General features: G+C 43.4%; 1 protein-coding gene across 8 annotated transcripts in view; it reads left to right on the top strand.

The window, feature by feature from the left end:
* LOC137200397 (AT-rich interactive domain-containing protein 1B-like) overlaps positions 1-14,885 on the top strand; it is a 208,700-nt gene that overhangs the window by 41,541 nt on the left and 152,274 nt on the right. For all 8 annotated transcript variants that reach the window (XM_067615182.1, XM_067615183.1, XM_067615181.1 and 5 more), the window contains one exon: positions 13,634-13,837. In XM_067615182.1, coding sequence (XP_067471283.1) covers positions 13,634-13,837 — 204 coding nt within the window. The remainder of the gene's footprint in view (positions 1-13,633; positions 13,838-14,885) is intronic.

The raw sequence follows: 14,885 nt of genomic DNA, 5'->3' as shown, positions 1-14,885 counted from the left end.
TGGAGTTGCAGTCATTCAAATAGCTTGAAGTATTTTCTGTTACAGTGCACTGTGCCTCAATCTCACCTCCACAAACACTACAGGAACCAGTCTAACCACTCCGCCAACATGTTGGCCCATGCTGCCGTCTGCCCCGATGCACTGGGCTGTGCACTCCAGGTTCAGCTTTCTTGTCGTCTGTATTAAAATCCTTGTCAGAATTGAAATACAATGAAATTCTTTAGCTCTGGCACAAGAATCTGGCTGCATCTGTATGACAAATCAAACGTTCCTCATGCTGTTTTCCAAATGTTTGAACCGTATTCAACTCCTATTTGGCCCAGATCTGACAGCTATAAACTTGGCTCAGAACATCCCATTTTCTCCTGGCTGACTGGGATGAATAACAGCAGAGAGGACAATATTGTGGTCGAGCTGAGCACGGCTGACTCTTCTGTCTCTGTGATCCCTCTATCAATAAGGAACACAGGCCTGTCAGAAGACCTGCCAACTGTCTGGCTGTCCACGCAGCCTGCTCTCTACACAACATCTGGACACAGATGGTACACACTAAACACACACACACACACACTCACACACAATACAAATACACATGTTTTACTGATACTGGCAGACGTTCATAGACATGCTGTACCTATACAGTTGGTTAATATAGTGATGTGTAACTATACATGCATCCTCATGCACATTCATATCCACAAACATAATTAACTCACATATTGATCAAGGTCTTTCACATTATCTCTCAAGTCCAAACAAGTCCAACAGAAAAAGAAACTTAACCAAATCTTTAACCCCCCAAATACCAGAAATACACATACAAACACTATACATAACCAGACATCTGTGAAAGGAAATAAATAACAAAAATAAAATGAAATGACAGAAAAATTTGTTACATTGTCATGCTGTCAGCTACCATATCCTCAACAAAGGTTAGAAAAGGCTGCCAAATAGTATGAAATTTCCTAGTAGACCCTCTGACAGTATATCTAATTTTCTCCAATTTAAGATGGTACATGACTTCCCTGATTCAATGACTATATGTTTGTGGAATAGGGTCTTTCCATTTAAACAATATCAGGCTCCTGGCTAGAAGAGAGCAGAAGGCCAACATGCTGATTTCCCACCTACTAAGAGGGACTCCCACCGGGGCCACACCAAACAGTGCAATGAATGGAGACGGCTCTACTGCTTTTCCAAATATCCTAGAGAGAAGGAGAGAAGGTCTCAAAGATGGATTGCCAGAATGTGTAAAGCTTTGGACATGTCCAAAACATGTGCAGCAGAGTGGCTGCAGCTTGCCTGCATTGATCACATGTGGGATCTATGTTGGCTTTGATCTTAGAAAGTCTGACTGTAGACCAGTGCAAACGGTGCACAATTTTGAATTGAATAACAGCATGCCTAAGACATATGGATGAGGAGAAAATTCCCTGCATTATTTTGTGCCAAGTTTCTTCTGAAATTGGTTCGTCTAAATCTGTTTCCCATTTATTTTTAAGGAGGTCTAAAGGCGTCAAATTGTAAGTGTTGAGTAGTTCGTAAATTATGCTTATAGCCTGTTTTTGGACCGATTTACGGTAAAAAATTGACAGAGAAGTGGGAGAGCATGATGGAAAGCAACCCGGGTTCGAGGCTACAATGTTCCGGAGCTGCAAGTACCAATAAAAGTGTGATCTGGGAATCACATTTCTGCACTAAATGTTTGAAGGAGGCAAAATTGCAGTCAATATAGAGATCAAACACAAGACCATACCCCTTCTAGACCAGGTACCAAAAACCTCATCCATCACTTATGGGACAAACATGTGGTCTTTTGCAATTGGCGCAGCCTGTGATAGGTCATAAAGGGAGAAGAGAGAAGGATCTTCTAAAATGATTCCAGGTTTTGATTGAAAATGATTTTGATTTTGTGTGAATGGCAGTTTAGAACACAATAAGGCTGCTAGAGAAATGGTCCCAATAGACACCCCCTCCAGAATTGCCCAATCAGGGACAGTGACATCGTTTCTCACCCAGCATAGCAATGCTCTTATGTTGTGTTTGGGAGCACCTGGTTAGGATGCCTCCTGGACACCTCCTTCTTGGAGGTGTTCCAGGCACGTCCAACTGGTAGGAGACCCCAGGGCAAACCCAGAACACACTGGAGGGACTACATATCTCTTCTGGCCTGAGAACACCTGGGGATCCCCCAGGAGGAGCTGGAGGGCAGTGCAGGGTGAAGGATGTCTGGGCTTCCTTACTTAGTCTGATGTCACCGTGACCCGGTCCCGGATAAGCAGTGGAAAATGGATGCATGGATGGATCTGATTATTTAGTTTGGAAAAGAGTGATTTTGTTAAAAAGACCAGAAGACACTGGAATATATACAAAAATTTAGGCAGTACGTTCATCTTTACTGTATTAATTCTTCCACCCAGAGAGAGACACAGGGCATCCCAGCGCTCAATATCTTGCCTCAGATTAGATAATAGAGGCTGATAGTTAGCTGCATATAGATCTTTATGTTTATGTGTAACCCATATCCATAAGTACCTGAATTTCTTACCTAACTAGACCCTGACTAGTCCCAGCTCCAACAGACATCAGCTCATTTTTCTGAATGTTAACTTTGTAGCCAGATATTTTGCCAAATTCTGTAAGTAAAACTATTAACTTAGGGACACTTAAGGGGTTACAATATGTACAATTGCATATCGTCCGCATAAAGTAAAACTTTATGTTCAAATCCTGCACACTGAATTCCCTTGATATCAGCATTTTGCCTCAGAGCTAGAGCAAGTGGTTCCATTGCAACCGCAAATAGAAGTGGGGACAAAAGACACCCCTGTCTCATGCTGCTTTGGAGCTCAAAGCAGGTGGACAGATTATTGTTAGTGCGCATGGCAGCCATCAAAGATGTATATAAATTCGATCCGTGACATGAACTTATGGCCAAATCCAAACCTCTTCAGTGTACTGAAAAGATAGCCCCACTCCACCCAGTCGAAGGCCTTTTCAGCATCAAGTGAGAGCACTACCTCTGGTGCACTGGGTGGAGAGGGGCTATAAAGGATATTCAAAAGGCGTCTAATGTTAAAAAAAAGATTCTTAAAGAACCCATTTGGTCAGGTAATATGATGGAAGGACGAACCTCCTGCAAGCAGCGCCCCAGAACTTTAGCAAGGATTTAAGCATCAGTGTTTAGAAGAGAAATTGGACGGAATGAGCTGCACTTAAGAGGATTTTTGTCTTTCTTGAGTATTAAAGAAATAACCTGACACATGGTTGGAGGAAGTGATTTTAATGAAAGTGATTCTTCAAAGACTGTCAGTAATAAAGGTGAGAGTTGGTCTGAGAATTTTTTGAACAAGTTTGTTGGGTAACCGTCTGGTCCCCAAGATTTGTGACTTTGCATAGACCTGATTGCTGATGCTATCTCTGCGGTCGAGATGTCCTCCGCCAATCCAGTAGCCATCCCAGGGTCTATAGAAGGGACACGCAGGGTCTTAGAAAAATCTTCAAGTGCACCAGGGCTTACTAATGAATCAGAGGTGTATGACTGATTGTGACTGTTTGAAAACAGAAGTTAATTTTTAGGCTATCTGTGCTTTCTGAGCCTTGCTCATCGTTTATTATAGGAATGGTCTGATTGGCAGTTCTTTGCTCAGCTGATGAACGAGTATCCATCCAGCCTTTTCCCCATGTTCATAGCACCCATTTTGCGATTTAGAGATAAGGTATTCAGCCTGTCGTGGTGACAGGAGATCAAACTCAGCCTGCAATGACATAGGCTTTGTCATCGTGTCTGCAGAGGGCAGATGTCTATATACCTATCCAGCTCCAGTATCTCTGAATAGGTCTTACAAACTGGTGCAATGTCATGTTTGGTAAATGAGAGAAAAGATTGGAGAAGAATACAGAGTTATCCCAGTTTGGTGCATAACTATTGGCTAAGATGACCAGACCTACCACAATAACGTAGTGCCTTGTGGGGTCAGACTTACTCCTGTCATTGTGAATGGTGTGTTTTTTATCAATTAATATGACTGCCCCTCTAGTCCTTGAGTGGAACTTGGAGTGATATATCTGTCCTGCCCATCCCCCTTTTATTCGAAAATGATCTGTTATACATAAATGGGTCTCCTGAAGGAAAGCAATATCTATATTAGCTGTTTTAAATGTGTAAATACCTTTTTACGCTTCATTGGATGGTTAAGTGATTTAACGTTCCAACTCAAAGTTGAGATTAACTCACATATTGATTTAAAAATCCTTTTTACTCGCACTCGTAGTGTGTAAAAATCACATACACTACACTTTGCCATGTGGCTGAATATATACAGTAAATACACACACTCACACACCCTCTCCCACAGAATCGGACACATGGTGAAATCTGTGTTGCAGCCAAAAGATCTGTCGCCTCTCCTGGGAAATATGTGCTTCCCTTTAATATGTCTGGCCTTTAATAAAAACCTGAACATAAAAGGTCGGTCAGGGGTTGGTGTGTAAAACAACTCATGATCAGGGTACTTATTCTGGCCACATACTGGCTTGCTGTGATATAGATTCAGTATGTGTTTACACTGTTACTAAATGCTTAACTAATAATAGTAAGTATCAGCAATTGTTTCTTTTTTTTCATTTAGTGAAAACATATAAGGCTGATGGAAACTCATGTTGCATTTATACCTGAAATAGATGAAAAAGAATACTGGAGATGATACAGGAGATGTACATACTATAGACACTCACACATTTTCAGTGTGATCATGTCCAAATCAAATTAAGTACCTTTAATTGCAAATATCACTCAATTTTCTCAGTCATATGTTATTCATATGGTCTGGCATAGCCTGTCCACCGTAAACATAGCTGCCCTGGGGCTTAGCAATAATGGGAGTGAATGCTGGAGTTCAGTGTGCGTCAAATCTGTGTATGTGCAGTCAGGCCATGCATCAGGGCTCCCACAGGCCTGGAGCCTCTCATTGATCGACCCAGCTCCCCCACCTCATGTTCCCCAGCCAGCTTCAGTGATTGATTCCCAGTCAGGGCCCAGGAGATGGGAGGCCTGGCTCGGGCTCACAGAGCCTGGGGCCTCCCAGAGGGTGACCTAAAGGGGCTGCGGGGGGAGGGAAGCCTATTTCCAGGGCCCCTAACCCAGGTCGAGGAGCCCATTTCTGGGGAAGCCTTCACAGCGGGGTGGAAGAGTGGAGGCTCACATTCATTACAGCGCTGCTGCTGCCGTGACCGATATATATGGAGGTGTGGGGAACAACAAGGTGGGGTGATGGTGGAGTGTGCGTTTGAGTGTATGCATGCAAGAGGTGAAGAGGTTAAGAGATATTGGTGCATGGGGGTTTGGGGGGAAAGAACACTGCCTTAACATGCTATTACACAATCTATCATAGCCATACACACACACACACACACACTCACACACGAAAGCTGGAATACATTTTATGACTCCACTTACAATGTTCAAGCCTCTAACCTGCTGTTCCCATCCACACTGAACATTACCGCTGCCGTGCATCAACAAGCCTCTCTCCATGTCACTTTACGACGGTTGAGTGGAGGGGGAAAAAATTATATGAAAATCAATTTTTTTCTAATTAACTTTGTAAATTTCCCGCTGAGCTATCAGACATGGGGGCCTTGTGTGTCGTGCCGAGTCCGATAATGAAATCAATTTGGTTCAAATTGTTTCAGGTGACTTTTAATGAGTATCTAATATCCGCCTGAGGAAGGAAGGTCAGGATATCTGTTGGTTATTTGTGTTTTTGTGAGGTTTTTTTTGTTTTTTTTTAAGTGATGGATCACCTGCAGGAGAAATATGGATGCTTCCACCCTGGAGGACTGGGCAGTGGTCCAAAACAAACTGCCTGAATGTAAATCCTTGTTTTTAGTTGGGAGCCTCTTTAACTGCACCACGGGTGTGACCTAGTTTGACAACTTGCTTTTTATAGATACAGTACATTTTCTATTTATTAATTCCTTGATGAAAGATATTTTTTATTAGGATACTACACCTGCATTTCTGGCACACCAAACAAAATCAAGGAGGACAGGTGGAAAAAGGCTTAATAACTGGAAGGGGGACCTATTGTGGTCTTGCTTTAGATAGTGCTTTCGCATTCATAATTTACTCTTCTCCCTCTCCTTCAATGGCCAGCCTCCCAGCCTGAGGAGCTCGTTAAGCTTTGCCTTACAGGGAAGACTAATGGATGGCAGAGAAAGCCCCCTCAGGACCTTTTAGTATCATTTCTGTTGGTCTGCTCGCTTAGTATTCACTTATGTATTTTCACCCTACTCTGAGCACAATATCATGAATAACCATTGCTAATTCATAAACACACTTGGCGATACGGGACATCGTTCATAATTATCCAAGCTGTAGAAATGCAGTTCCTCTCCAATACCATTCCATTAGCAAAGGTGGTGATTTCCATGAATAAGGGGGGAATCTAGCCTGCATATTTAATACCAGTATTTCGGCTCGGCTGCACGAGATGTGGGAAGCAAAAGGGCAGCACATTTACTCAAATAGCCTGTTCTCTCTCTTTGGGGCAGATGGAGTTATTGTTATTTTTCTCCCTCCTGCCCCTTTTTCCTCTCTTTCATTTGGTTGTATAACAGCATCTCTCCATGGGGTTCTGTGGGCTGGGGAAGTTAGAGAGGAGCACATTCCTCTCGTTCCACCACGGCCCTTAGATGAAATGGGCTTTTTCGGCGGCCCTCCTCTGTCCCAGGGTCGCGGCAGGCAGGAAGCACACAGGACTGCGAGACAAGAAAAGACTGGGAATGTAGCAAGACTCTCACTCCCCCACATCAGTAACAGATTCCATGGAAATAGGCAGACAGTGCTGCAAGAGGTGCCTCCACTATTTCCTGAAAGCATTTCATTTGCATTAGTTTCAAAGCAATAGTTAGCAATAGCACAGTCTTAGCTAAAGGCTTTTCAATGGATTTTCTACCCAGTGAGAAACTTTTGCAAGGGTAGACACTACTGATCTGTAGCAAAGTTTGTACGATGATTTAAAAACACGCTCAGCACATGTAAAAACAGCAACCTGACAGAAAAGAAGAGTACGGAGAATTTTGATCTTGGACCAGATATGAAAAACACTACAGAATGTGCTCCACTCGCTCTAACTAGAACCTCTTTATCTTTTTTATCCATGAGGCTATCATCACTTGTAATACAGTGGAAATCTGTATGAATTCAGTCTTAGGAAACTGCATCCAGGAAGGAGATTTTACTGGCAAATTCGAGGTCCGTGCTCTACCACACGTGTTTCCTCTACACTGTTTGGAGACGATTGCATTTTATTTGTTTTCATTCTTTAATGGCGTGTCGCAGGCATGTCAGCCGCATCTCGTTTTGTCATTGAGGTTTTTCCTCTCTCTCTCTCTTTTTTTTTGTCCCTGCTGCTTCTCTAGCTCTCAGCCTCGGTGAAGGAAAAGGGCTCCGGCGACCCTGCGACCCCAATCTCACTTGAGACAGATGAAGCAGCCTCTCTCCTTCTCTCTCTCCCCCCCCCACACCCCCACCTCCTATCCTCCTCCCTCCTCTCTCCCCTCTTCTTCTCCACCCCCCCTCCTCCCTCTCTCTTAATGACGTCTTTGTGCTGGCCGTGACGAACCGAACGCTCGGCAACTTTTCCTGATGCACATGGGGGGGGGGGGGTTGGAAGGGGCGGGTGTATTTCTAAGCACCCTTATCAGTGTGTGTGAGCATGTGTTTGTGTGTGGTGTAAATATTGGTGTCAAACGCAGAGGGCAACACCGATCACCAGCTCCGAGGACGACGTAGAAGAGAGAGCAATTATGTGCATTGCGCCAAACACAAAAGCACGCCGGTTGTCCGCGTTACAATAGCCTCTTCAATGTGTCCGCCTTTCGTTCTCAACTCACCACATCATTGCCAAACATCTGCTGTGTACGTATACATTTCCACCCGTCTCTCCTCTGTGGCCGTCATTCACTGCACTTCTCTTTCCTCAGATAATTTCATGCTGCTCATTGCTAGCCAGCCTTCATGCCTAGATGCCTGTGCCATCCAGGCATATTGGGCTAAGGAAAGGCAATTTGGCTCTACCCAGCTCCCTGCGGACCAGTGCTACTCTTCACACTGTCATTCGTTACGAGACTTTTTACTAACAAGGCATGCATGCTGAGATGTAGGATGAGATTGTGTTTCAAGACATAATTCACTGAATTCGGTCCTTTGCGATGCAGCAGTCACATGGGAACACCATCATGCACACAGCTGAGCTACTTCACTGCGAGACGGCGTCAAGTTTTTTTTTTTTAAATTGGGATAAATTGATAGATCTGTGAGGGCTTAGTGTTGTGTGTTGTTGTCAGTATTTAGTTAACTAGCTTGATTCCTGGCAGTGAAAGTGAAGTGATAGACCGTTACTGAAGAGTGATCTATTCCTCACGGAGGCCGGGCAGGGAGGAGTTAACAACGTGCTGCTCCTCTCCTCTCCGCTTGATGACATCAGTATTGTCTCTGCATCCATGAAATTAATTTTTCTAATCTTAGTCAGCAGGAGCGGGGGAATTTGCACACATTAATATGGAACTCGATCTGTACTCGCCCACTGCTGCAGTCTCTCTTCTCCTCTTTCTCCCTCCTCCTCTCCTCCTCTCCCATATTTTCTCTTTCCATCCTTTCTATTTTTTTTTCTCCCCCCCTGTTTGAAACAGTAGGCCCAAATGCACAGGGTTTCAAGCCTGAAATGCAGAGCTTTGTTCTGGAGGCCGAGGCATCGCCGGGCCCCGCAGTGTAATAGGAATTGGAGAGTGCTCTGCTGCATGGTATAAATAAATAACATAAAAGACAAGGCTGATTGTCCCAGCAGACCAACCAGCTCTGGCTGCAGCATGTTGATTCTCCAGAGACAGATGCGGCACAGAGGATAAAGAGGATCCGTTGACAATAATTATCCTTATTTGTTTCTCCTCAGAAATTCACACAGGCTAAAATGGTTTCATTACACAGGAATAAAAGCTGGATTTCTGCAGTAGTCTTTCCAGGAAAAAGAGAAAATAATCAATACCAAAAAAGCATCCTGGGGCTAATCAATTTTGGTGTATCTTGTTAAAGGTGATATTTAGAACTATTTTACCATGGCACTAATTTGCGCGTTGCGAGCGCCAAATAGGTCTTTACACCTCATAGCGGAAAAATATTGTTGTAGTGTTTTTGTCATACATCACATTAAAGACTCAACAGATCTAAGTAGCGAACTGTACAGCTCAGAGCTGCAAAGCACCAACACTAGCTACTAGTTCATTGAGCCTGAAATGGTTCTATAGAAAGTGCAACAATAAAAATCTTGTTGTAGACAATATTTAACCTCCAGGTGATATAAGGAATCATAATCGCTCATTGAATTTCTCTTTTGAAGTTCAAACAATTTCTGAAGTAGCTGTCGCTCAATAATGCGGCTTGTAGCCTATAAAGAACATATGAAGGAACATTTTATTACAGTATTGGTTATGTGGAGACCACAATGCTTTTAGAGTCAGAAAAAACAGAGGATTTTCGTGGAAACACTAAAGCCCTGAAGACTGATATCTACAAAATAGCAACACTAATCTGACAGTATTGTTACCTGTCAAGTGTCTGAGCCTGTCTCTGTGCGGTCCTTCACTGTTGCCTCTGTGTTTGTGTGTGTGTGTGTGTGTGTGTGTGTGGATAGTAAATAACTGAAATGAAGGGCTGATGCAGACAGGTGATGATTTGGTCATCTAGTGTGAAGGACAAGGGTAGCAATAGCCACAGGGACATGTGTATGTATGTGTGTGTGTGTGTGTGTGTGTGTCTTCTCCAACATGTTCAGCGACCACGGCTGATAAAACAAAAGATTCTTTAAAATAATTCCCCGCGTTCAAAATGAAATTGGAATAATAACCATTTACCAATATTGTTTTATGTTTGTTTGATCCCAGTGTGTGTCTCATAATCCACAAAAACCGAGCCTTTTGTGTCTAGCATTTTGTCTCTTTCTGATTAACAACTTAGCACATTAAAGCGAGAAGGAGTAAAATCATTTTCGCAACATAAAAATGTTGTCGATTGAGCTCAGAAAAGCAATTTAGCAGGTTTCACCCCACAGTAATTTCACCCATGTTTTGTTTTAATGGCTTTGTTTTGCAAAAAAAAAAAAAAAAAAAAAAAAAAAAGGAGAAAAAAAAAGCTCACGAGAGTCAGAACGCTGGAGAGGAGTTCATAAATTGAATTTTAAATTTAGCAGTTGAATTACTCTTGTCTCCCATGCCCCCCCCCTCCCCTCCCCTCCCCCCCTCACCCCCCCCTCCTCCCCTCCCTCCTTCATTGAATGGCATGCCCAGATGAACAAAAGTGAAAAACACATTTGAAGAAAATAAAAAACAATTTCTGTGTATTCCCACTAGTATTTTATCTGCTGTCCCTCCTGGCACAAACACAATTCACTTCGTGTCATATTCATAATTTTTTTCCTAAGTACAGCCATTTCTCTGAGGGGAGAGAAAAAAAATAATGTTTCAATTTGTCAAGAATTGTTGTCGTTTTTTTTTTTTTTTTTTTGTGCCTGGTGGTGTGAGGGAAATGGCGGGCATATCTCAAGGAAAAAGGCTGCAGTGGGCTGAAATCTCATTTAGTGGAACTTGTCATGAGAGCAGATATGAGGCTCTGTGAGGGGAGGCGGAGAATACTCTTTTTTTTTTTTTTTTTTTTTTTTTTGCCTCTATGGACAGGTGTGGATAATGTCATGTGTGGAGGAAGATAGGACCAATGTATCTGATAGCTTTATGTAATTTTATTGCTGCAGTTTTCATTTAAGAATTTCCCTCAAGTGTGTGAGGGAGTGAGAGAGATGAGAGAGATCAGTGAGAGCCAGAACAAGATTCTACTAATACAAATGTATCTGTGTGTGTGTGTGTGTGTGTTTAATCGAGCATCCACTTCTCCATTCTGAAAACTCTGAAGTTGTTTTCTGTGTCCAGTGCCTTTCTAAGTGCAGCAGTTAACGTTTTTTTTTTTTTTCTTTCCGCAAGCGCGTGTGTACACTTGGCAGCCGTGTGAGGGGATTTACTTATGTTGCACTCAGCATTTTTGGCAAACGGAGGACCTCTTGAGATGGACTGGTGAACTGGATGGAGTTGGGGAGGGGGTGTGTGTGTGTATGTGTGTGTGTGTGTGTCCCATATCACGAGTGGCACAGTGCCCTGGATTTTCAGAAACTCGAGAGCGTCGCCCTTTCAAGGCAGATACTGCTTAGTAGACCTGTATGTGTGTGTATGTGTGTGTGTGTGTGTGCAAGTGGCTTGTGGTGTGTTCTGAGTGAACAAACATTTAAGCAGGTCATGTGTTGCACTCCACTCTAGAGAAAACACCATTATCGCTACATTAGAAACATATGACCAGCGTCAAATTTAGCACATCAAAAAGTACTCTAAAATAAATCTGTCCTTTGAGGTTCAGTTGCTTTAACTCTGTATATTACACAGTCCAGATGCACTTAAGGACTAAATCTATTTTAGTTGCATTCTGAATTGAAGTTATTAGATCTCTTGTTCTTGTTCAGTCAAGCACTTTGTCAGTTTTTCATCCACAGGCCACTAAGAAGCAAAGGTGAATTATACGATGAATCGAGGTTTTCTCTCCACGAAGATCCAATCGGCGACAAATTATGCTCCTCGAGCTTGAGGTTCATCTGTCAGTATTTCAAAAATACAAATGATTTTTCTATCAGTAACATTTTTTTGAACAGCTTTACTCCACGATGGCTCATAACTTTAATTATTCCCTAATGTGCTTTACTCTAATTCTAGCAATCATTGTGTCATATTAGATGTCCATTTTGTCTGGTGGTTAAATATTTAATTTTAGGATCTGTACTGCTGGTGCACTGTGTGACTTTAGCCTCTGCAGTGTAGGGAATGATGGACTTATTAGTAGCTTCATGCATGAAGGAGGGCAAAGTAAAGAACAATGAGTGGTTACAGTACATGAGCAGGACTACAAACATGCATTAACACACATGGCAAAAAGGCTTTTTTTTCTTCCCTCTCCTCTTTCTCAGTGTTAGACTCTTGAAATCCTTGTGAAGCGGACCTTTGCAGGATAACCCCCCTCTCTCTCACACACACACACTCGCATCCACCTCCATGCTGTGAAATAACTTTTAGACCCCCAAGAGCACTCATCATTCTCTCTCTAGCTTTCTTTCTCCATCTCTCTCACTACCCAAACACACTTTTTTTTCTCTCTCTCTCTCTCTCTGTCTCTCTCCTCCCCGCTCTGTGGAATAGTCCAAACTACTCACGCACATGCCTCAGTAGACAAAACCACTTTAAAGCCAGACCGCCGTAACCGTCTGCACGTAACCTGCTGAATAAAGTGCTCCCATCCCCTGACATGTCTTCTTGATATTAGCCTGGCAATATGAGGCAGCGGCAATTTCTCCTCTACACTAGACGAGGTGATATTGAGTTGGGGAGAAGAGAGGAAACTGAGGAGGGAGTTGGTGGTGGTGGTGGTGGAGGAGGAGGAGGAGGAGGAGGAGGTGGTAGGGGTGCGGGGGGGGGGGTTAGTTGGAGATGAGAGAGAAGTGAAAGTGTGTGTGTGTGTATGAAACAGTAGGAACAAAATGTCATAAATCACACATGATCCTACACGGCGGAGACAAAGGGAGAAAGCATGAGAGGAGAGAGGGAAGATAGAAGAACTCCACATTATCTGCCGGGCAGACAGACAAACACGCCGCTACGGGTGACGGATTAGCATTAGCCCGACGCACTGTACCGGAATTTTCCAGTGGCTCACTGAGACCCCAAACAACCCCTAAAAAGGCTCTGAAATACTTACAATGGAATAAATCGCCCTTGACACCTTCTCTTTCTTCTCTTTGATTTTTATTTTTGTGCCCCTTTAAGAAGCTAACTCCCAAGGTGTGGCTTTAGAGACTACTTTGACTACTCGACTGCCCTGAATTCCCTCCTGGGATTCAAACTTGCAAACCTGAATAGCTTTGCCATACGCCTTGTCACTTGGAGCCAGCCCTTACCTGTTCCCTTATTTGAATTTATAAGAGAATTAACTCAAATGTAATAATCAGTATTTTTGCCATTTTGCTGTAAGCAACAATAAGCGAGAGGGAGTGCTGTACGGTGATTATTGGCACCGTTGGGCTGTGGTTGTGGGAACAAGGCCATCGAGTTTTTATTGCTATTGCTTCTCACCGCTTTAAACAACATTTACAACACTTTAAAAACCCTTTCAGACATTAAAACAAAGATACAAGCTTTAGGTTTTAATTAAATCATTTTATTTTGGCCCTCCTCCAGCAAAGTTTGCTCCCAATAGCTGTGCAATAAACATCTTAGCTTACTTAATTCCATTTGTAGTTCATTTATGACCTGTGCGCATTCATTTGAAGCTTCCACTCGCTGTGCAATTAAAAAATAAATCAATGGTGGCTGCGGTTTAGAGTGTGTGCACTAAATGGACTTCTGTCAGGGGTTCCAACTTGGCAGATGGTGGATGAATTCATTTACATGTCTCTCAGCCAATCACAATCCACTAACGAATGGATGTTAAGTCAAGAAACATGCAGGAGATATGTCATTGATCCATCTTTTTCTTCCACAGGTGTCCTCCATGGACTTCATGGCTATGAAGCGTTCACAGCTGTACGGCATGGCCAATAATCCCTACTCTGCTCCACAGCAGCCAGGGGGCGGACCTTACCCTCCTAGCCAGCCATACACTTCGCCTCCTCCACACAGATATCCAATGAGCATGCAGGGGAGGGGCCAAATGGGCATGGGCGGGATGCAGTATCCTCAACAGCAGGTATGTCAACAAACCAAAACACAGCATCTGTGTGTGTGTGTGTGTGTGTTATGTGTGTATGTACGTGCGAGTGTGTGTCTCAGAGTGATTCGTGAATGAGTCAGCTCCCTCTGCAGTGCCATTCCAGATATTGTAGCTGGTATTAGAAGCTGATATTGCGGTGGGACATTTGCCTCTCGTCATGAATGTTCTCCAGCGATTTTCCCCTGAAGGTTTGGTATGTTCAATTTGAGACGGTGCCTAAAATACCAGGCAGCACATCTCACACCCTGGCATGTGGTGGTGTCACTCCTGTTCATCACTCAGTTCCCCTCAGACTCCCACTGGAGCGGTTTGATGCTGTGTGTGTGTATTTGGTATGTGCGGTATGTGTGGTCGTTCTTTATGCTTGTTTGATGAAGCGCTTGTATGCTTGATTATGTATTTCTATATGTTTCCGTATGTGTGTCTGTGTGTGTGTGCATGTATTACCATCTTGCTTTTTGATTTTTTTTTTTGTACACGTCTCTGTTTGTGCCTGTGTATGTGTATGGGTGTGTGTGTGTGTGTGTACTGCAATGCTCTCTGCGTAGTAAACATAGACAGCACAGCCAACCCATGTCACAGTCTCTCTGTGCTACACAATAGGCCTGTGTTGAAGACAATGGTGCTTCTGTCTGCTTTATTGAGTCTTAAATAAATCCCATTTGGTCTTGAAGCATGTGTGTGTGTGTGAGAGAAAGAGGGAGAGATAGAGAGAAAGTTTGCATGTGTATTAATCTGTGTCTACTGTATATGTGTGTTTGTGTGCATGATGCGTGTGTCCCACATTTCTGGCAGACACGAACTTCGTCTGTGTGTGTGTGTGTGTGTGTGTGTGTGTGTGTGTGTGTGTGTGTGTTGATGACAGTGTAGTTCCATCAGTGTAGTTTGTAGTGAAACAGCAGTACTAAGCGCCACAGCGAGAGAGAGAGAGGGGAGCACAGTCTCCCCTGCTGTCACTGCCTGCTATATTTAGTCAGCCTGGCCTGTTGCTCTGGACTTGGATACCTCTCACTGGGGCGAGCGA

This window comes from Thunnus thynnus, chromosome 16 (genome assembly GCF_963924715.1).
Source record: "Thunnus thynnus chromosome 16, fThuThy2.1, whole genome shotgun sequence".
Lineage (NCBI taxonomy): Eukaryota > Metazoa > Chordata > Actinopteri > Scombriformes > Scombridae > Thunnus > Thunnus thynnus.
Note: the sequence above shows the minus strand (reverse complement) of the source record. Positions and strands in the feature narration are given on the sequence as shown.